The sequence below is a fragment of the Olea europaea genome, chromosome 22, assembly GCF_002742605.1.
Source record: "Olea europaea var. sylvestris chromosome 22, O_europaea_v1, whole genome shotgun sequence".
Taxonomy (NCBI): Eukaryota; Viridiplantae; Streptophyta; class Magnoliopsida; order Lamiales; family Oleaceae; genus Olea; species Olea europaea.
The window spans coordinates 6,534,696-6,558,638 of record NC_036258.1 but is presented as its reverse complement, the minus strand read 5'-3'; the positions used below and the strand labels follow the sequence as shown (position 1 = coordinate 6,558,638).

At 32.2% G+C, this 23,943-nt stretch overlaps 1 protein-coding gene and 1 long non-coding RNA gene across 2 annotated transcripts; both read right to left on the bottom strand.

Moving 5' to 3' along the window:
- Positions 1–6,318: 6,318 nt before the first annotated feature.
- LOC111371225 lies at positions 6,319–6,987 on the bottom strand. Its single transcript, XM_022993119.1, has 2 exons — positions 6,718–6,987; positions 6,319–6,613 (listed from the first exon to the last, which is right to left on the bottom strand). Exons 1-2 carry the CDS (start codon positions 6,809–6,811, stop codon positions 6,486–6,488), a joined length of 222 nt encoding a protein of 73 aa, XP_022848887.1. The 5' UTR covers positions 6,812–6,987; the 3' UTR covers positions 6,319–6,485.
- Positions 6,988–12,563: 5,576 nt separating this feature from the next.
- LOC111371561 lies at positions 12,564–15,611 on the bottom strand. Its single transcript, XR_002698603.1, has 2 exons — positions 15,560–15,611; positions 12,564–14,965 (listed from the first exon to the last, which is right to left on the bottom strand). It is a non-coding gene; the product is annotated as an uncharacterized LOC111371561 (long non-coding RNA).
- Positions 15,612–23,943: the final 8,332 nt, after the last annotated feature.

Genomic DNA, 23,943 nt, shown 5'->3' with positions numbered 1-23,943 from the left:
ATGATCAATTCAATCATCATTAGATTAATAATAATGCAAAATTAAAAATTCAAATGAATATTTAATGAAGATCCAGAAGATTCTTCCATTCAATTCTATTTGATATTTGTTTTCTTTCATGAAAATTTTTCATTAACGATCACTAACTAAAATATGGACTAAATTTTCTATACTTCTGAAAATTAATTAGGACGATAAATGGGGCATGATCATCCTTCATGTTGATTATTTAAATATTATTTATATTTAATAGATTTGATACAAATAACAAATGATTACATGGTGTTCGTTTACTGCTCAAATTTTAAATTATGAGTATAATTTTTAGATTATATAATCAAAACTGTGTCTTGTTAATGCTAATGGGTATAAATCTCAATATTTTAATAAGTATTAATTGAGATGTCGATAATGATTTAATACTATTATTTGTTAAATGCTTCCAATTAATTTAATTGAGAACAAAGTACTTTTCATTTTTTTGTTTTGGGAATTCTGTTATGCATCATGTCAATATCATAGTTATCTTGTTATAATTGACTTATGGTAACAGAGCTCATTAAACTCCAACGACCTATTCTATCCGATTAAAACTCAATAAATGAGCTTACGAGTTTCAGATTGGTCTGCTCAAACAAGCTACTATCTTGCGCAGGCATGTTAAGGGATATAATCCTACATCGTATAAAGATGAAAATATAGACCAACTTATAAGATTCTCGGCTGCTCCTCTTAACAAGGTTGACCTTTTAAGATGGAACCACATTGTACCAAAATAAAAAGTAAAGAATGTTGAGAATAAATACGTAGTTTGAACTCTTATTCAAAATGGGTGATATTTTATAATGCAGAAAAAACAATTGTCAATTTGATTAGACAATTCTATCAGCATTAGGGGAGAGGAATTAAGAATTTGAAAATAACGTATAAATGCATCTTCATCTAAATCCTCTCAAAATATCGTTTGACCCAGAAGTTCAAATAATAATTTATTTAGATGCATTTACAGAATAAAGAGATAAATACCAATTTTAAATGCTCCAATACGAATTGATGTCCTATGAAGACAATTTGTTGACATTATTTTTGATATATTTATCGCACACCTGAAGCGTGATGGTATTTGATTCCAATACAAAAAAATTTCAAACGAAAATGGAGCAATTTGCTAATATGGTCTCATTACGGAGGCATATACTCTTAATGAGTATTTAGACATAACAAATTAAAAAACTCCAAAAGAGATTCAGGTATCTGATATATCTAAATAACTTATATCATTATGGGAAAAGAAATATAATCGACTAGGAAAAGAAAAATGTTGTCGACAACATTTTTACACATGATGTACTACATCATATTATGAATAGCAAGGAATTGAAATCAATGCGTCGAAATATATCGATCAAAATAATGTTTAGCTAAAAAAAAAAGGAACGCAATCCTAAATCGAATTTATTAGAGAAACATGAAGTTTTTGGACCTACAGTCTGAAAATATAGAGGTATATACTTATGCGAAAAGGAAATGAAAAAAATGAAGACATAATGTGGAATGCACGATTCTCAACATAGTGAATTTCACAAAGATCGTCGTGTTTGAAATCCTGAGTCTATATTATGTTATCTTGACGATACATAAAATTTGAAATACATAATGGTCAACTCATTTGATATGACTATTAATGTTATCTCTGAAAGATTTAATGTGTCTGAAGCATAACTCAAATGATACATGCCTAAGAACCATGTTTCCAATTAAGTTTCAAAGACCATTATATGGATTGAAGCAATTCGAAAACTTGTGGTTAATCATCTTACTGAATATTTGTTAAAGGAATGCTATAAAAATAACGATGTCTGCCCATGTATTTTCATAAAGAGAATAAATATTAGATTGCAATTGAAGCAGTTTATGTTGATAATTTAAATTTAATCGAAATTTCTGAAAAGCTCAACAAACTACTAATTATTGGAAAAAATGAATTTGAGATGAAGGATTTGGGAAAAAATAAATTTTATCTCGAATTGCAGATTGAACATTTAGCAGATAGATTATTTGTTCATCAATTTATGTATACAGAAAAGTCTTAAAATGCTTTTATATGGATAATGCACATCCATCGGCATCATTTATGATTGTTTAATCACTTGCTGTGAAAAATAATCCATTTTGTCCACTTGAAGATGGAGAAAATCTTTTTAGTCCTGAAATACCATATCTTAGTGTAATTGTAGTATTAACTTATTTTGCAAATTTCACTTGGCCCGATATAGCTTTTTCTATAAATCTTATTGCAAGATATAGCTTTGCACCAACTTAAAGACATTAGAATGATGTTAAAGATATTTTTCGTTACTTACAGGGTACTATTGATTTGAGATTATTTTATTCTCAAAATTCGGGATCTGTTTTAGTGGGATATGCAGATGCAGGTTATCTATTTGACTCGCATAAAGCTAAATTACAACAGGATATGTGTTCACACATGGAGAAACAGCTATATTATGGAGATCTATGAAGCAATTATTAACACCTATAGCTTTAAATCATTCTAAAATTATTACAATCTATGAAGCAGACCAAAAATGTGTATGGTTGAGAAACATGACCACCATATTCAAGCAACATGAGGGTTAACTTCAACAAAAGAAACAATTTTGAAAGCAAACAATACAACTTGTATTGCATAACTCAAAGGAAGCTATATCAAAAGTGACAAGACGAAGTACATTTCTCCAAAATTCTTTCGTACACATGAGTTTCAAAAGAATGACAATATCGATATCCAACAAATTCACTCAAATGACAATGTGGTTGTTTTATTCACAAAAACACTGCCAACATTTACATTTAAGAAATTAGTTCATGAGATTGAAATGTGTCAACTCAAAGATTTTTAGTGATCAACATTAGGGAGAATAGCTGTACTCTTTTTCCTTTGTTTATACTTTATCCCATTGGATTTTCCTAGCAAATTTTTAATTAGGCAGTATTTATTTTTAGTACTCCAAAATAACTGTACTTTTTTCTTTCGTTTTGAGTTTTTATCAAACAATGTTTTAACGAAGTAGATATTTTGTAATGTATCATTCAAGGAGGGTATTGTAAATGGTAAGTTTATTAAAATTTATTAGTGAATGACAATGCTACTCCTACAACCCTAGAAATTATTACCATTACATCCCTGATTTTTACCTATGAATATAGGGCTCTGATTCTTAATAAAATACACACAAGTCTATTAATTTCTCTCTATTTTCTTCTCTTTTCTCTCTTTTCATAACAGATATTTCATAATTAAACATTAAATATATAAGTTTTATTCCAAACACTAATTAATTTTCCATTTCCTTTCTCTCTCCATACCTACCTCTTTTTTCTTTCCAAATCCTAAAACCATTTTCTCCATTTTCTTCCTCTCTTCATCTTCTCAATCTATTCTCTCTTTGCTCTTACCTCTCCTCCTCTCTACATCACAGTTGTCGCCTACAACTGCAAAAACATTGGAAATGAGACGAAAGGTAGTCGAGAAAAAGGAGTGATTGTGTAGCGCCACGTGATGCCGTGCGCAGCTGCCAGTTAGACTTTTTCTATTTGCTGCAGATCTGATCGACCTTCACCACAAACGCCGATCATCGTTGTCGTAGTTTTTTTTTAAATGAACTATATATGACATTTACAGAGGAAGAACACGGCTTGAGAATTGTCGGGGTAGGTGGTGAATGTTTTGTGATTTGAGTAGAACTATTGGTGGAGGATACGAAGTTGCAAGAGATTTTGGGGCTTTGCAACAATGGCAATAGGTGATGTAGTAGGAGATATCAGTGTGGTGTTTGTGGTGCAGACGTGTAGTGGTGGCGACGACACAATGGTGTTGGTCGTGTTTGGTTGTGGGAATGGTGGTGGCAGAGGCGTTGGTGGTGGATCTAATTGTAGCAGTGATTTTTGTTAGATCATCGGTCGATTTGATGGTGGTGGATCTGACAGTGTTGTGATAAATAATTTGGATATTTTGCGACTAAAAAATAACGTGTGACCAATAAGTTGTGACCAATAAAAGTTTTGATTTTGAAACAGATGAATAATTTGTAACCTATAAAAAATTTTATTTGTGATCGAGAAATAATCTATGGCCTATAAGATTTTTGATTTGTAACTGAAAAATAAGTTGTGACTAATAATTTGATAAGTTGTGATAAAAAAATTAATTCGTGACTAATTAATTAGATATTCGTGACCATAAAATAAGTTATAACATATAAAAAAATTTATTTTTGATCAATGAATAATATGTGACCTATTAATTTGAAAAATTTGTGATAGTTGAATAAATTTTAACCTTAAAATATTTGATTTGTGATCGTGAAATAATTTGTAATCTACAAAATTTTTTATTGTGATCAAGAAATAATTTGTAACCAAATTGTATGGAATGGTGATATTAATATATTTAATTAATAAAATATACGTTTAATTAATTTATTAATAAAATTTTAAAAAATCTTATTTTTGAATTTTAACTTTATTTCTTATATTTGAAATGTGTCATACTTAATCTCTTATATATGAATTTTTCCCAAATTTAAATCCGATTGAGTTAGGTTCAAATTTCAAACCCAATTGTTATTTGACCTGGCATGGTCTGCAGTGGGTGGGTTCTTATCGTACATATATTTTTTAGGACAAAAGTTATTTTAATTTTAAGCCTAATTGATATTATCAAATTCTTGGCATACCTAAATGAAAGTATTCTTAACTGTATTATATTTCAAATCATTTGGCTTTTATCATGAGTTTCTCTAGCAATCTCTTATATATGAATTTTTCCCAAATTTAAATCCGATTGAGTTAGGTTCAAATTTCAAACCCAATTGTTATTTGACCTGGCATGGTCTGCAGTGGGTGGGTTCTTATCGTACATATATTTTTTAGGACAAAAGTTATTTTAATTTTAAGCCTAATTGATATTATCAAATTCTTGGCATACCTAAATGAAAGTATTCTTAACTGTATTATATTTCAAATCATTTGGCTTTTATCATGAGTTTCTCTAGGTGTGATCGATGTCTATGATCTGTGACAGACGTCTATTAATTGTGACCTAGTAATCGACTTATGAGACTTGTGACTGTTTGCAGGGGCGGACTCAGACCTTTAGTATTGTGAGGTCAAAATTTTAAAAATAATTTGTTTAATAAACAACATAATATCAATGAAAATAAATTAATATGTATTTTGACACTTTGAAAACGTCGTATAATTACATCGTTATTAATATTATTAAATAAATTATGCTACTAGTATAGTTTTGTTTATCATTTCATTGGCAAATGCTGAGCTAACATTGAGTAAATTAAATTGAATATAAAAATTAAATGAATTGAAATAAAATTCAAGTTTAGTTCAGAAAGTAAATGAAATTCAAATTTAAAATAAATATAATTCAAATTGCATTTAATCCGTAACGACTCTAAAAAATTTACGTCATACTTCATGTAAGACTTTCTAATGAAACGATATAAATTATATTGAAAAATTTATTGTGCAAAAATAATAATTAATTGATTTTTTTTTTAAAAAAAACGAGTTAGATGTCTTTTTTGAGGCGTGCGTTTGATATATATTTAACTATTTTCGATATCCATTTGGACTATTCGATATAAAAATGATGTATTTTTCGAAACAATCTTTCACATGATATAGACGATTTATGGATTTAGATAGCACATGATCGCAAACGAATTTTTAAAGTTAGGATATTATCAAAATTCTCAAAATACTAGTTTCAAACGGCCTACTTTAACATGTCATAACTTTTGCTATAGTTGACCACTTCGCATGCCATTAATGAGTGAAAAACTAGACCATGAACACTTCGAAATGGTATTAAAAATGTAATATTTTTTATCGTTAATTTACTAGGTCAAAAGAAATTTGTCGATAAATTAGCATCGAGAATTTCACTATCCGAATTATCAACAGAAGGGTTCCATCGCTAAAACATGTTACCTTCAAAATTCAAGCCATCATTGATTAAAAAAAATAATAATAATAAATAAATAAATAAAAATCCATTTCTAGAGTCGTAATTTTTTGTAGTATTGAGACAAATTAAAGTTTACTAACCAATTAAAATTTCATTCAAAGTTTAGTGACTGCATATGAAAACAAATTCGAGGACGACCTTAAATATTTTTACGAAATGGCTTTATTTTCCATAAAAAATGTTATTTTTTCCACTCAAATTCTTTCTTTTAAGTGTTTGATTGGTATTTTTTAGGGCTGGGCAAATCTCCCGAACCGAACCCGTTTGGGCTTCTCGCCTTCCCACCACATCGACAAGATGCAATATATTTACAAAGCAAAATCAAATCAATCTACAGCCAAATGAGCTGTGTAAAAGGGTCTGTCTAATTAAAATCTTAATTAAACAGATCGACCCACAAATAAATTTACCTGCAAATCTATATTGAATTTAAGAACTAACGGTACTGCAGGTTCTGGATTTTGGACTTGTCCAAAATCGACCACATCACCTGAACATCCTCATATGTACACGCCATCACCTCTCCATGCAAATCTGTTACACTCTGGTCGCCGTGCTCGGGTCCTGCAATGTAATTGTGCACGTATCAGGCTTAGACATATGAGGACATCTTGAAGACACTGAACAGTGTAAATTTTTAGATCAAGTGATTCAACGAGTATACGTACCTTGGTGGGATTTCTTGTCTCTGTGCTGCTGATGATTGAAGAAAGTGCAAGCTTTTCTAAAGGGAGAGGTGATAGTTCGATACCAAGAGGTCATATTATATTTTGTTCTTTCTGTGTATTGAGAAAGAAATGGCAAGTCCAAAGTTACTTCTATATAGAAATGGTATAGAAAGAAGGCATGATCCGTGAACTAAGGTTTTGATGGATTGGGGGGTTCTGTTTCTAAGATTTTCTTATCTAAAATTCTATGTTTTGGTGCCGACTGCGCCTTGGCACATGGCGCACGCTTCCCTAATGGATCACTACACGTGAAGCCATTTACTATACTTCTGGTGAACGTGACGTGAAGTTGAGATAAGTGAGCCCCCCCGCCCCTCCCTTTCAAATTAATCGATACACTAATATTGGAACTTAAACACACACACACATATGTGTGTGTGTGTGTGTGTTGAATAGCTAAAAGACCATTATCCATTGGGTTTCTCGATTATGAGTGACTGTATCATTGTTGAGAAAGTATCCAATTTAGCCCATCCCTAGGCAGAAGGCCGTATGGAAGCTTTATCCAACTAAATGTTGGCTTCTGGTTTCGATGAACGAATAATCATTGAGTCCTCTTTTCGGACAACATGTATTAAAAGACTTGTCAACAATCATATATTTAGTACCCCTTTGAGCCTCATTTTTAAAATTTTATTTTTAATCATACATTTTTTCAGAAAAATAATTTTACATATAAACCAAAAAAAAAAAAAAAATAATAATAATAATAATAAAGAAACCCTAATTTTAATCACACATTTTATAAAAAATCACTTTTTACAAAATTTATTATAAAAAATTGGGACTCCAAACAGGTGCTTTATAAACATTTCAAAGTCGACTTGAGGTAACGGTTAATTTGATTTTACAAACGAATTGATATAACAAATTATTCCAATGATATCTATAGAATGAAAAGTATTTTGAATTATCACAAAAGCATCTTCTCACATGACATGGTTTTATCTTGAATTTGAAGTTCGCTTTGATGCCTTCTCTCATGTTTTAGCAATGATTGTTAAGTAACAAGAAAATTAATACTCCATAACTGAAGTCAATGTTATCCTTCGCTCAACTTGTAAGGTTAATTGCACGTTCAATCTTGCTACATCTACATCTCTCTTTACACTTTAGTTTACCAAATTTACACTTGGTACAATCTCACACCGAAAAATTCTACTTGTACATAATTATTGCACATAATAATGTTCATAATGTGATGTGACAATCATCCGATTGTTGATGTGCAAGTAAGAGATTTAAATTAAAGGTTGGATCCAGTGCTATGTGTAATTATGAATATCACTATGTAGACAATTATGTACATGTAGCGCTTCTCATCTCACACCACTTTTTACATCTCACACTTTTAATCCAACCATTGTAAAGCTACCACATCATCTATCTGTCAACCAAGTGGTGAATGCAGATGTACAAATAGATTTATCCTCGCACGTTTTTGTCTGACCTCATTTATTTTTTGTGCTTAATGTGGTTATGATCCCTGTTAATTATTGGGTCTCACTTTCCGTAAAATTCTTGACAAGAAAAAATAATTATCACTGCCTTTAAGATTATCACACGCCAATCAAAAAAGCTAAAATGGGAGGCAAGTAGCACAAATCGAGGTTTCTTGTCTCTCTCTAGTCGCCATGAAGGGAGATGCCCCCCTAATTATAATTAGGCGGGCATGACTTGAAAAAGCCTATATGTGTGTTATCACGATCATCACGAGTTATTTATGAATTTCTATATTCCTTTGAAAAAATAATAGAAAGGACACATGTCTCTTCATAAACAAAAGATTGGATAATGTGTGAGCTAGGAAAAGATCTAGATATGCACCATATCCTTTAAGTAGTGACGCGTCTTATATAGTTTTCATATTTCCATATACTCTGTCTTATATTGACTTCATCGTCGGAAAGGGAAGAAGGGAAGTACTTATGTATCCGTTCTTTTCAAGTTGTTGAAAACTTTGTTGGAGACTACTTCAGCATTCCTCAACCTTCAAAAGCTTAGGAAGAGAAGTATTGGTTCTTCATGGATAAATCTTCGATCATCCCGCCAAAATGATACAAAATGAATAAGCCTCTCTTTGTTAGGGACCCTATTTGGTAGTTGGTTAAAATAGGGTTTCAAAATCATTATTCCAAAACTCGTTAGGTGGACATCTCCCTTCAAGGTCTCTCTATTTTAACTTTGGATACACTTGCTCGATGTAGGTTGGTAGTTGGCTGCTTTGTTGGTTAACAAAGGGTATCTTTGAGAAAAATGAGTTTAGGAATAATTACCTTCTGGAAATGTGTCGTGAAAAAGTAGGTAAAAATTTTAAGTTTACATACAAACTATTTTACTGTGTAAATGCACGATTGTAATTACCCATGTTTGAGTCACATTCTAGGAGAAAAATGCATTATTCAATGGGATACGTGTGGTTAAAAAATAAGGATAAATTTTAGATTTGCATGTAACATTATTTTATTGAAGAATGTGTGGTTGAACTAATGTCAAATCACTGTTAAAGAATGTATTTTTTTGAAAATAATGTGGCTCAAACAAAAAATAAGTTGAAGAAAAAAAAAGTTTTAATTTAATCGAAGACAAACATAGGCTAAGAAAATTTTCCTGAATTTCGAAATTTTTATTATACTAAAAATATCAACTTAGAGAACCCCAAATACCCAAAGTACGTACACTGATACGGCATGGCAGATAGGGACCAAATTTGAGTTTAAGACCCTATTTTAGCCAACAAAGTAGCCAACTACCGACCTAAATAGAGCAAGTGGATCCAAAGTCACATGCACACACAAAACTAAATTTAACGTTATTGTCCCACAATTTGTCTATAGTTTCTCCCTGCACATGCTATTGAGTATTACTATCATACCTTACGGTTAAAACTAGAAAAGTTCAGGGACTATAAAAGTAAAACTGCATTTGGAATGGACGCGATTTTTTGAGGTGTAAAACCTCACTTTGTTAATTGATATATAAGAGTTTGAATTATTTCTCTCAGCAAGAATAATATTTTAAGATGGAACTCTAAGATTTAATCGAAATTCTAATGAGAAAAATCCATTTAAAACTGAAGTTGGCACTCAAATTTTAAGATTGATGTTATCAAATGAGCCAACATCTTTTAGGACACAGATAGATCTAGGATTTATTAGTTTAGTGGGTGGCGGAACTTTTGTAGAGAGGACTTCGAAATTACGAGAAAAGTAAAAAGACAAAAATGGAGTCATTGTGAGGACTTTAATATTCATGTATATAACACAATATGATAACTTAAAAAGACAATATTTAGAAGACAAGAAGAATTATCAAAATGTGCCATACAAATACCTTGAAATGCAATTTCGCCTCACCCTGTTATTTCCCAAATGATAAAACTTGTCAACAAATCCCTCTTAATACAAATGATCTCAAGTAATTTGATAGAAAATCATGGTCCATTTTATTGCGAAGCAATGTCATTATTCAACCAACATTTGATATAACTGAAGACAAGAATCAACATTCTGAACTGCCGGATGTGAAATACATCATACTTGTTATGATCCAATTGTCTCCTCAAATATTTCTCGGCTGAAGAACAAATGTAGTATCTATAGAGAATGATTGAACCCATCAATAGGATTCAGAGCCTTAACTCACACAGCTTAAGGAGTTTAATTGTGTTTTCTCTAAATCTATTATTCAAGTTCTGTAAGTGTTATACCCTAAATCCAATCGATTTAGGTTATAAACACTTTTAATATGTTTAATGCATTTAATTTGACAAGATCTATTATTTATTTAAATTAATTTTGTAATAAATAATATTAAATAATAGAATCCGAAGATCCAAGTTTAAGTGATTTGTTAATCACAATGAGTTGTGATTGTGAGATACAAAATACTTATGATTGAATCTTGAATAAACCGTGGTCGTAAGTAATGACGAGATACGAATTTCGTTAATACAGTTAGACCATTACGTGTAACATTTCTTACTTGTGAAGTAAATAGCTAATCTCACGAGCTAAAGTGTGGTGACACTTAAATGAACACGTGGATATTTTGTTATAGAACAAAACATTGGAGACCCACTAAGAGATTCACATGGATAACTATCTGAGTGTTAGTGGTTAATCTCTAACGTTCGGTAGCGAAATTGGTCCTATAACTTGAGGCCATCATAGTGCCTTGTAGGAGGACAGCCATGTTTTGACGGTGTTGGATGTTGCTCTGGCAAGGCCGCTAATACGACATTGTTCGGGTATGTTAAGAACCATATAAAGATTGTGAATGACCAATAAAGGATTCGTCACTCTTAGATAGTAAGAGATTGTGACCTGCATTTCGTTCAATTAAATCAATGACAAAATCCTTATCAAGGTATACATATAAGTCGAAAAGGAGTTTTCGACTCATATTGACTTAATAGTAGAATGAAAGACATGATCGATAATCGAAATTGACACACTTCCATATCTCGTAGTTGATTAGACCATATTGATGAAGAGATTATAGTTTCATGGTAAACGAACAGTTTTGGTTTTGTCATACCACGTGACATTTCCTGTCACATGTGTTGCCCTGATACATTACTAGATGTCAATCTGGGACGGCGAGTGTGAATTTGTGATAAATTAAAATGATGTTTAATTTATCAGTTTTGATTAGATCAAAATAATATTTCACGTCGTTAGGTATCGTAGTCGGGAACCTAATGGGTCGCACACAAAAGAGAATTGGAAGATTGCAAATTGCCAATTAATTAATTTAACAATCGTTGGATAACTTAATTAATTGGATTGGTTATTTATATCCCGAATTAATTAATTGGATTAATTAATTCACGGACCGAGTTTAATTAAATATTGGATCGGACCAGACCGAGCCCGTTTGGGTTTATATAAATACATGGCTAGGGTTTAAGATCCATAAGGTTTTTATTATTCTTATTGGCACAAGAGGAAAAACACTAACAGTTGCAGCCTATTCTCTGTGTGGATTTCATTGGAGGCTGGATAATTTGACAGCTGTGGGAGGCAGATTCAAGTTGCTGGAAAAGAATAACGCAAAGGAATTTGCAAAATCAAGAAAAATGTATATTTCTCATCACAGTTCTTATCTAAATACAAAACTGAATCCTGAATGAGAATTGAAACTGTTATTTCCGCTGTGCATGTTTAAGTAAATTCCCAACAAGTTCATCAACTGAAAATCGATATCAGCATTGAATATATGAAAGCGATAGAAATCCTCCACTCTATTATTATTTTTATGTCGACAAGAACGTCTTGTACCGTCCATATAATGATAAACTAATTCAGGCACATTCAATGTCATTACTTCTATAAAACTGCACCTCACTCCAAATAAACCTTCCCAGTGACCATCTTGGGTCTCTCGAAGAAGCATCGTCATAGTTGAGATTAAATTCATTGCATCCAAAATGTCTTGATTTTTCATTTCCAATGCTTGATGTAACAAATCAGATTTTTCCAAAAATTTATGCATGACAACTAGATAAATGCAAACTCAAATGTTTTCATAACTTGTACGGATCATCAGCCTCTCTCATGTATTATTTTTTGATCCTCGTCAATAAGATTTTCAAGAAGCATAGAAGTTGAAACAAACATCTAAATCAATCTTTTAACGGGGAAAATGTGAACTCCGACAAGTTGCTCGAGCTCGTAGTAAGGTACAAACTTGATTAGACCCAGTACTAGCGTGAACTTCTTTTGTTGCTATCAAATCATCATTTTCATCTGAGAACGACACTTTGTAATAAAAAGATCAGAATATAATACCAAGTCCATGACTTCATACACAAGAGAGGCAGTTTATATTCTATTCTAGTGCCTATAAAATAGCTATATCTTTTACTTGAATTATAAAAAAATAAAAAAATAAAATTAATTAATTACATTGATACAGGTTATTTGCTTTCCTACTTTAATATTACAGTAAAATATACATCTTTCCTATTTTACTTGATTGTCTTCAACACTCCCCTTCAAGTTGAAGTGGATGTTGACGACCACCCAACTTGTTAAGTAGTACTTCAACCTCTGATGTACTCAATGCCTTAGTAAATAAGTCTGCAGTTTGATCATTGGTCCTCACATGCGCTGTTCTGATCAAGCCTTCTTGAATATTTTCTCGAACTAAATGGCAATCAATTTCAATATGCTTTGTTCGTTCATGAAAAATTGGATTTGAGGCAATACGTAAAGCAGCTCAGTTATCATAGAACAACATGACTGGTTGAGGATGCTTGACTCCCAAGTTTTTCAAGACGTTTTTCAACTTAGTAATTTCACATCCTATATTAGACAAAGCGCGATACTCTGCCTTGACAATTGATTGGGCCACCGTAGTCTGCTTATTTTTTTCTGGTAAATGAATGATACTCCAAGAAATACAAAATATCCTGTTATAGATCTTCTTGCGTCCTTGCAACGTGCCCAATCCGCATCACAAAATGCCTTTAATTGAAGTGTGCTTTGGAGAAAATTAAAATACCTTGTTTGCTTCAAGTATTTAAGGACTCTGTGCTGCCTCAAGATGTGTTACATGTGGTTTGTCCATAAATTGATTTAAAGCATGAACAACATAGACCAAATCTGGTCTAGTAATATTTTAGTAGATTAATCTTCCCACAAGGCGCCTATTTGGCGAAGGATCACCAAAAAGGTCTCCATCGGATTGTGTAAGAACCAAGTTTTATTCCTTTGGAAACCATGTTGATTTAGGTCCCAAAAATCCAACATCTTCCAGTATCTCCAATGCATACTATGACATGACCTGTCCCGAATCACCTTAATGGATTCGACACGTGTCATGCACCGATGGTAGACACCAGCTAAACACCGGACCCACCACCAAAGCAACTTGACTTGCTTGATTGAAAAATATTTTTAACAAAATTATGACAGAGTTCCCCTTGAAATATGAACTAAAATCACCTTAACAATAATTAGTTTTCTTCAAATCAATACCTACAATATAAATAGGATACGACAATTCTTCAAAATACAAATTATTCAAATAAAATGTGGGCAAATCAACATTTCCTTTCTTTACAACCAACAATTCTCAAATATACTAAAGACGCCAAATATGCAGTGAACACATGATAACCTTTTCTGACATAAACTACATATAACCCAAAGAAACATGTACTACATAGTCTGATAAAGTAGGCCATACAACCTATGACGCGTACCTCTATATGATAAGGAAAAAGGTGAAAAGACATATGGGCTTATAGCTCAGTGCGTGGATAATTTGCAAATAAATATACTTTTTCCATTTCTACATATTTTTTAAAAATTCTAGCTTTATTAAATCTTTGAGAAATTCTGAAAACTAGTAACACTTTTAAAACTAAAAAATGATTGTATAATAAAATTCTTTGTTCTTCATTCTAGATAAGTAGCTGTAAAGTTTAACGAATAATCTGAAATTCATGAAAATCTATGAAATATTGTTACTGGTCAATACTATAAGTTGAAAGCTTTATTTTGAAAACTGAATTCTATAATATGATCTCATAAGCTATAGAAAAATATTGAAACATCACACGAAAAAGGTACCCGGAATAACCTTACTCATGTATCGGTTAGTACCGATATACATGGCAAAGCTATTCAGTTTTGAAATTCTGTAATTCTGGAATTCTATAATTCTTAAATTTTGGTCATACGCCCGCAGAGCTGAAATTCTGTAATTCTGGTCATACACCATGGAAACATATTCACAATAATGCAGAGCGGGTAAAATCACCATAACTGGTCATACACTGTGGAAACACATTCACACCAGTGCAGAGCGGGTAAAATCACTTGGGTACTTTCTGGTGGTTTTAAAAATAACTTTAAATGTGCTGAAGTATTTAATATTGAATTAGTATGCCAGTGAAATAATTTAACTGAACTGAATTTAATTTTAAAACAATTGTTTATGAATCAACTTTCTTCTGAAAATCATGCTGTCAAATCAACTATATGAAATAATAGATTTTCTGATTTAATAGAAATTTAATGAATACTAATTTCTGAAAAATAAGTTTATATCCACTCATAAAGTTAAAGATCATGGTTTCGATATTCTCGTCGCCTCATCACTTTCTAATTCCAAGTATGATATCATGCTCTCGCTATAATAAATCATATCCCTTCACAAGCGTTCCTTGAGTATTTTCCTACCATTAGAAATAATAATTTACCAATGGAAACTTGACATTTTATTTTCAATCTCATAATCCCAATTAGGGCACATATACTCCTTCATATAAATTATTTTAACACCAAAACCTCAAATATTTAACACTTAATTTGGTTTCAATATTAAAAATCCACCAAATTAGATTATTGAAAAAACTAGCACTATAATTCTAGAATATTGAAACTAGCACCAATGTCTATATATTAAAATCTGTCACCGAAATCATGGACAAAAATAGCACTTATCTGGCAGATTTTCAAAAATAGCACCTATACTACAATAGCTCAAAAATGGCTGAAAAATTGGAGAATTTCATCCTCAAATCCTTAATTTAAGTTTTTAGCATCATATAATCACAATAATTTCAAAGAATATATATCAATTTCATAAACCCATTTACAAAGTTTCACTCTTTCTTTAACTTCAACATTCAAATAAACATATTTCTTTGTTATATTTCTAATTATAACACCAAATAAATATTAATAATACCTAATTCTAGCTAAGTTTTGAATTGAAACAAATTTAGCATAAACCCTAAGAAAATTTAATTCAATATACTTGTTCTTACCTCTCTAAATTAAATGAGAAATTGAAGAAATAGAACACCAAGCTTGGAAATCCACTTCTTCTTCTTCCTCCTCTTCCTCTTCCTTTCTTTCTTCTCCTCTCGGTCTCTCCCGGTCTTTCTCGAATTTTCCCCCAAAAATGAGAAAAATGGATGTTTATCTCTTAGGTTAATAGATAATTATGGGGTATTTGCAAGTCAAGTCCCCCAATCTTCATACAATATCACATTTAGTCCTCACATCTTCAAAAATAGAAACTAAATCCCTAGATCCCTATATTAACAATTTCTTGCCCTTGAACATTTATAATTACAATTTAAGTCCCATGAAAATTATTTGTTCCATTTAAGTCCTTATTTATCTTTGACTTTGACCAATTATTTTTCTTGATCTTGACCAAAAATGAGGGGTGTAACATACTACCTTTGAGAGAAAGAAACACCCTTCGATGACCTTACCACTTCCATGGCCAAGAAGTATTTGAGTTGACTAAGATCCTTTAGTTTGAATTGCTTCGATAGAAACATCTTAGTGTGCTCAATATGTTGCAAATCGTTGCCTACCAAAATCACATCATCAACATATACAATAATTGCCATGATGCTACATTTGTGGGATCAAATGAAATGTGAATAGTCCACCTTTGACTGTTGAAAACCAACATTCTTGAGAGCCGAAGATAGCTTCAAAAACCTTTTCTTGGAAGCTTGCTTCAAACCATATAATGCCTTCCTATGTTTACAAATTCAAGTCTCTCCTTTTCGTCCGAATCCAGGAGGAAGTGACAGATATACATTTGCATCAAGATCACCATGCAATAACGCATTATTGACATCAAGTTGGTAGAGATGCCATCCTTGAATAGCCGAAACACTTAGAACATGTACCGTAACTAGCTTTGCATCCGGAGCAAAAGTCTCTTCATAGTCAAGTCCTTCAATTTGGTTATATTCATTGGCAACCAAATGAGCCTTACATCAGATTTTAGCTTCACTTCATATACCCAGTTACATCCTATCTATTTCTTTCCAGATAGGAAAGGAACAAGTATCTATGTATGATTTTCATGGAGGGCGTGAATTTCATCATGCATGGCTGTACGCCAGTTAGGATCTTTCATGGCTTGTAAGAAACTAGTTGGTTCTTTTGTAATGATTAAGGATGTGGAAAATTTTTTACGAGGGATAGAGTTTTCAGTAGGGATCTCTGAAGTAGATGGCGGTTGATAAAGGAATCCTTGATCATAATTTCCAGTATTCATACTGCGTCCAACACTTAGGAGCCGTGTGAGATGAAAGTCTCATACACGGTTTTGAATGAGAGAAAGAAGTGAGGAACTGGAGTTACATCTCTTTTCTATTTCCATTCAAGAGTTCTTATGTGTTTCCATGCCCTTTGAGACCCCACAGATTACATAGTCCAAGGATTGGCGACTTACCAATTCAGTGACTTTGGGACTAGATTTCGCTACGGCTCCAATGGGTTCCCTTAACCAAGCCACTGCTTATGAGTTGCCAGCTGAATTCTTATTCTACATATTCTAATAGCGGAGCGAATTCCATTTCATATTGAGTGATAATTGATCATAAGAAAGAAATTGGAGAGATCATATGGCATACCTGATGTTATGACCACGTTAGAGCCAGATGATTGCCCAAGCCTAGACGGGAGGTGTGCGGGAGATGGTGTAGTACTAAGAGTAATTGTAGTGTTTTTGGTTATCTCGGTTGGACATCGTGATATGATAGGATCATCATAAAAAATAGAGTCATTTGGAGTCAGTATTACGGGGCTATCAGTGGCAACGGAAGTGTGTTTAAATGAAAGCTCATTTTTTAAGAATGTAACATCACGAGACACAATAACCTTGTGAAGCTCAACATCATATTCTCGATATCCCCTTCTGCCATAAGGATACCCAAGAAAGATGCAACGGGTTGCATGTTTGTCAAATTTGAATGGTTTATGAGCATACACTCGTAAAAGTGAGTATTTAATTTATATTAAATAGCTCCTTATAAGGTGTTTTCCCTTGCAAAACCGGTGCATGCGTGCAGTTTATACGGTAGGCAGCAGTTAAAATGGCATCCCCAAAAGGTTTTAGGAAGATGGGCTTGGAAAAGCAAAGCTTATGTTATGTTGAGTAAGTGTCTATGTTTGCCCTCAGCCACTCCATTTTGTTGTAGAGTATTAACATAATTGGTTTGATGGATAATGCCCTTGGATAGATAATAGTCTTTAAGTATGAATTCAGGGCCATTATCACTACGTATTAGTTTAATCTTGAAGAGAATTGAGTTTCAGCCATATTAATGGAGTTGATTGGATGAGTTTGAGTTTCAGATTTGTAACTCATCAAATGAACCCATGTGCATCTAGTAAAATCATCAACTATGGTGAAAAAATACTGAACCAAAAAATAGATGTGATATGGTAACCACCCCAAATATCAACACGAAAGTTCTTGAAATGTGATTTACTAGAAATTTCATGCAAAGAAAAAGGTAATCCAGTAAGGGACAAATCACACAATTGTGTATTACAAAACTTATTCTTATCCAATGGAACTAAAACAGACATTTTATTTGAAGAGTGTCCAAGGCATTGATCCCAACGATGGAGGGCAAGGAAATGATTGAATTGCACGAAGATTTCTATGGTTTATCAAGGTAGTAGAGGCCCTCCCATTTAGTTCCCGTCCCAATCATCTTCCCCAAGTGTAGGTACCGTATCATAAAAAATGAGGACCCCTAGAGGATTTTACCCTAAAATACGTGCATTTTCTCTATTAAACCGTAAGCTTAAGATTTAAGTACCTTGACAATTATCAATTTACTAAGAAATCGAGTATAAAGTCTGCTAAATTATGGAGTTTGACTTCTATTTTTTAAAACTCATTTTTCCTTAATAAAATAGTTTTGGATGGAGTACCATAATTTTCTCCTAATTTTTGATTACATACTCTCCAGAAATCACTTTTCACAATAATCATCCTAGAAAAATCTTTACTAAACAGGATGAAAATAGGACAAGATATAAAGTGTTGTGAGCAAAATCACAACTTTAAGCAGAGGCTGATGACTAAGCTCCGTAAGTGGTGAATATAACTACCCAATACCGAGGAATAGGCTAACCATTCCTCCTTCGTTATGGTCGATGTCATTATATTGTATTTCACTAATTCTGCCCCTATTTATATTAGACGCCAACTATAAAAGAACCTCATTGCATACCCATGTGTCTATGCATACTCACACATCAATACTAGAGGCACAATTAAAGCGAAAGATGTCTCAATAGTTGAAGCATTATTTAGCAACGAAATACGCAAAATTCAAAAACTTGGCTAAGAACACAATTAAAAGCCTCGACCACTAAAATGTTTAAAGGTCTCAATAAGTCTCCGAGAGTTGGATATAAGCAAAAGCATTAACACAGATTTTGAAACAAGTAACATTGATTCCAATGCAATAAACATATGCATGCACACAACAAATTGCTCGATGAACATCGCAAAGGACAAACATCAGCAAAATCTTGAAAATTAACTTAATCCTGACTTTCAACATAATGATGAGGAATGTCAGTTCACAAAAATGACTAAAAATCTTTGAAATTGTCTTCAACATGGTCGTTTGCACAAATGAAAAAGTATTAAACCAATTCCGGCCAAATAACCGGCTCAATTAGTCTATTATGTGGTCGTACAATTGAGAATATGTTGGTGGTGAAAACTTCGATACTTAAATTATTTAGTTGTGCAGTCTAATTATTTTCGGATCTTGTACATAGAATCTTATTGAGGATAATCTAGAAATTTCTCACTTAGAATTTTAGTTTTACCGTAATTTTTTTTTTTTTTTATAAATAAGGAGCCATGCTGGGAAGAGAAAATAGAGTATGTGACTTTCTCTTGTAAATTTTTTTTATCATAGTAAATTATTACAATGCGTGAACTAGGACGAATCTCTTATTGAATCAAATATCTATAAATCTTGCATGTTTATTTTCTTTCGATGATTTTATTGCTTTTTATAGTATATGATTAGGGTTTTTAAATCCGAAAACTTATATTTTGATCATAAATAATTTGTTCACAATCAATGTATAAGGGTTGACATCTTATACTGGAAGGTTGTAGTGTTGACTGATTCACTATTTAGGTCTATAATTTATCCTTATTACAGATATAGTTAAAGTTGACATTAGTGTACTTGGAGTGTATTGAACGGACCATGTGTCAAGTATAATTCTATAGTATGACCGTACAAAAAATTAAATTTTACTTGTGTGTGTGTGTGTGTGTGTGTGTGTATCAATGAGTATGGATGTCAAAAGGGCTCGGCTCGTCGAAATAGGGCTCGTGGGTGGCTCAATTTGCTTGAGCTAAGCGGGCCTCACTGGGAGGCGAGCCTTAAATAGTAACGAGCCACGAGCCAACCAAAACGGTCACTTTTTAAAAAAGTGACTGTTTTGGTCACTTTTTCAATGACCGCCCGGTCATTGGAATTTTTTTCCCTTCTACTATAAATACCCCTCAACTCCCCCCCTTTTTTTCATATAAATTACTCAATCACCACTTCAACTCTCTCAAGTCTCAACTCTCTTATAGAGTTTTTACTCTCTTGTGCTGCAAAACATACAATATCGATTCAATTTTTACAGTTTATTAGTTACAATTTCAATTCATCTAATTCTCAGTTCTCACAATCTCACTACATTTATATTTTTCTAGTTATTATATTTGGATTTCACCATAAACAATCAAACAAATGGACCAAAGCTAATTTGTTGAGAGCTTATTCAATATGAGATGTGGGCCACGTCATGGCGAATCGCCTAGGACGTCGCAGAGTCAATTTTCAAATGAATTTGCCGGTCTAAATGACATACCCATACCTAAAGATGTTCACATTCATGGTTAGGGAAGCCACAATCCAATTGATTTGGATAATATTAACGTTTCCAAAGCGGAACATGAGGACGAAGATGTCGAATTAAACATCCCAAATGAAAGGGGAAAGCGAAAGGGCAAAAAACAAGCAAAATATTGCGATAACTTTAAGTTGATTTCAATGGAAAAAGTCGTTGACAGCCTTGCAGAATCTAAAACAGTATGTAAATACAGCCAACAAAGATTGGCATGGCAAAAAGGAATTGGTACCACCTATCTCAATCGCCACTACAAAGCATGTGCGGCCAGACATGAACTCTTCCAACTGGTCAAACACAATTGCAATTTGGCAGTTCTGGCGTCGATTTTACGACTTCACCCCTATCCACGTAGATGTATTCGGAGGGCAATAATCGAACCGAAATGGTGAAATTTGTTGCCGCCACTGAGTTGCCTTTGGCTATTGCAGACAACCAACACTTCATCTCGTTCGTGAAAGAATATTTGCAGCCAAGGTACGTTGGGGTAAGTCGAAACACTCTTCGTGTCGATACAATACAATATTTTAATAATTCAAAACAACAATTAATTATGAATTTACAACAATATGGGGGTGTTATATTTTTAATTTCTGATATATGGGAAAGGGGTTAATAAAAGAGCATATATAGCTACAATCGCACACTATATAGACCCACTTTGGTACATGCATAATAAAATTATTGTTTTTAGAATTATTGAGTTTCCCCACAATACTAATAATATATATAATGTTATTAATTGTTAGAAAATATAATTGCTAGACTAAAATTCGTTCTTTTACTTTTGATAATGCTAGTGTTAATAAAGTAGTCGTCGATAAATTGTGTAGGACACTTCAACCTGATTTTGGTGGGTATTTGTTTCATATTTGTTGTGTGTGTCATATCTTGAATTTAATTGTGTAAGATGGCTAAAAACATATAAAGGATGAACTTCAAATGATTAGAAATGCATTAGTATATATTACGATCTCTCCTAGTAGAAAACAAGAATTTGAAGATTTTTGTGCAGAACTAGGGGTGACGCTGCTAAAACATTTGTTAGCGACGTATGCCATAGATGGAACTCCACTTACTTGCTATTAAAGTCATGTGAAGGTTTCGAAAATCTAATAACTGATTTTTATAACAATAGACACGTTAGAAGTGATGACGATGGTATGTTAAATAAATCCGATTGGATTTTAGCTTTGAAAGTTAAACCATTTTTGACATCTTTTTATGAGATTATCCTGCGTTTATTATCTCACAAGTTGTATGGTGCTTGAACGTCTTTATATAATTGTAAGAACATTCCATAAATATAAAAATGATCCTACTTTTAATGAAGTTATATTTGCTATGGAATTAAAGTTTAGAAAATATTGGAAATAACTTCCTATGTTATTTCCTTTAGTATGCGCAATGGACCTCTGATATAATATTTCGGGAACTAAATACGTAATTGATCAAATCAATAAAGTTTTAATACTTGATACGCCTATCACCTATAAGAATTCATGGCAAATATTATGTGGAATGTATGATTTATATGCTGATAAAATGGGTGCGAATTTTAGTCGGGTATCATCTGCACCTACTCATTCGGTTGAAATTGAAGAAGATGATGCCGAAATAATAAATTTATTTCAAAGCATTAATACATTTAGATATGATGCAACTGCAATGTGTTCATCTAGTGCCATGTCGTCTACATTTGCATCTCATCAAACATTGATCGAAACTCAAAATGCGACGCCTGTCGAATTAATTGATTACTTCAATCATAACATGCCAACAGGTAGAACAATTAAACAAAGTTCAGAAGAAGTAATCGAATTCTGGCGGAAGTATGAAAGACGTTGGCCAATTGTTTATGTAATTGCGAAAGATCTGTTGACACCTCTGGTTAGTACAGTTGCTTCTGAGTCTGCTTTTAGTGCAGGTAAAAGGGTTTTGATCGATGTTAGGAGCCGACTAAAAGAAGATATTTTGGAAGCGTTAATGTGCGTGAAGGATTGGCAGGACGCTCGTTTTCGACTACAAAATAAATATGCTGAAATTGCATGTTGTCGGGTAAGTGATATTTGATTTAATTATATTAATTAAAATTTCTTTATTTTTTAATCGTTAAATTTAAATTTTTTTTAAAAATTGTACAAGTTACAACAAGTTATTCGTGTACAATTTTTAACTCCGCCTACTTAAAATTGATGTAGTCGGTCCCAAGCCCGAATAAAGGAGGAGGGTTTACATTTTATCTACTTTAAAAAGAAATCAAAAATATATATTGTTTGTAAATGTATTTCAAAAAATAATTCGTCTTCATTATATAAATATTTTATACTTTATAAAAAATATTACAATATAATATAAATAAAAAAATAAAAAAGTGTATTCATTATATTATTTGTATTTTTTTAACACTTTTTATTTTTTTTAAAAGTTTTTTCATTATATTATTTGTGTTTTTCTCTTTAAAAAAAGAAAGACGAGCCCACGAGTCAAGCTCGCCCAGAATCAACGAGCTGAGCCCAAGCTCAGCTTGCCACGAGCGCGAGCCGAGCTCGTGAGGTTAAGGGTCGAGCCAAGCCACCACTATCAATGAGTGAGATCAATTTGATTGGTCAAATATCTCGATAAGTTGGAAATTTGAAAATGAGCGAAGTAGAGAACATGAATTTGTGTCGGGAACTGTTACCCTGAAAAATGAATAGAGTGACTACTTAGGTATTTTAGTTGAACAGTTAAAATATGAGTTCGATGTTTGACGACAACTAAATTTTGACATCTATGATTAGTTCACGGGATCGTTAAATAAAATGATACTTAAGTTGGTGAGAATAATTACAATGGCCAAACGGTCATTTATGCTTACCTAATTATCGGATCTCGGATGAGGATAAAATATAAATACGATAGGCCAAATGAAAGTATTACAGATTTATTGACTTCTGTGATCTTATATATTCTAAGAGTTCGGCATTTTGCCTTTAGTTAAAAAAAGTAAAGATTAATAATTAGATTAGGTGGTTTAGGGTTGACTAGACAGGGTTTTATTATTGGAGTTTGGATAATATATGTCCGATTAGATCCCTGTGGTAGCTCTATAAAGTTTTGAAACTTAATTACGGTAATTATAATAGTTTTTAGTTTAATTGTTATTACAATAATGTTTTGTACTTAGTTGTAATTACCATAAAAGTTGTAAACTTAATTATAATTGAAATTGAAATTTTAGAACTACACATGTAAATTAAATGTAAACTAATTAGATTAGGACTTTAATTAAAACTCCTACTTGAATTTTAATTAGAACTCTTATTTAAATGTACAATTATTATTGTACAGGGATTGTAAATATTTTTTCTCCATAAATATAGATTAGATGGAAACTAGACATCCTATGAGATTGTAAAACAATCATAATATATAATTTTATAGTGTTCAAATTTGATGAGAGAAAAATATA

What these genes read in the sequence shown, in the direction of transcription:
- LOC111371225 (XM_022993119.1), bottom strand. Translation starts at nt 6,811, where the DNA reads ATGACCTCTTGGTATCGAACTATCACCTCTCCCTTTAGAAAAGCTTGC. An exon ending in AGACAAGAAATCCCACCAAG is followed by an intron (nt 6,614 to 6,717) that starts GTACGTATACTC and finishes ATTACATTGCAG; the next exon opens with GACCCGAGCACGGCGACCAG.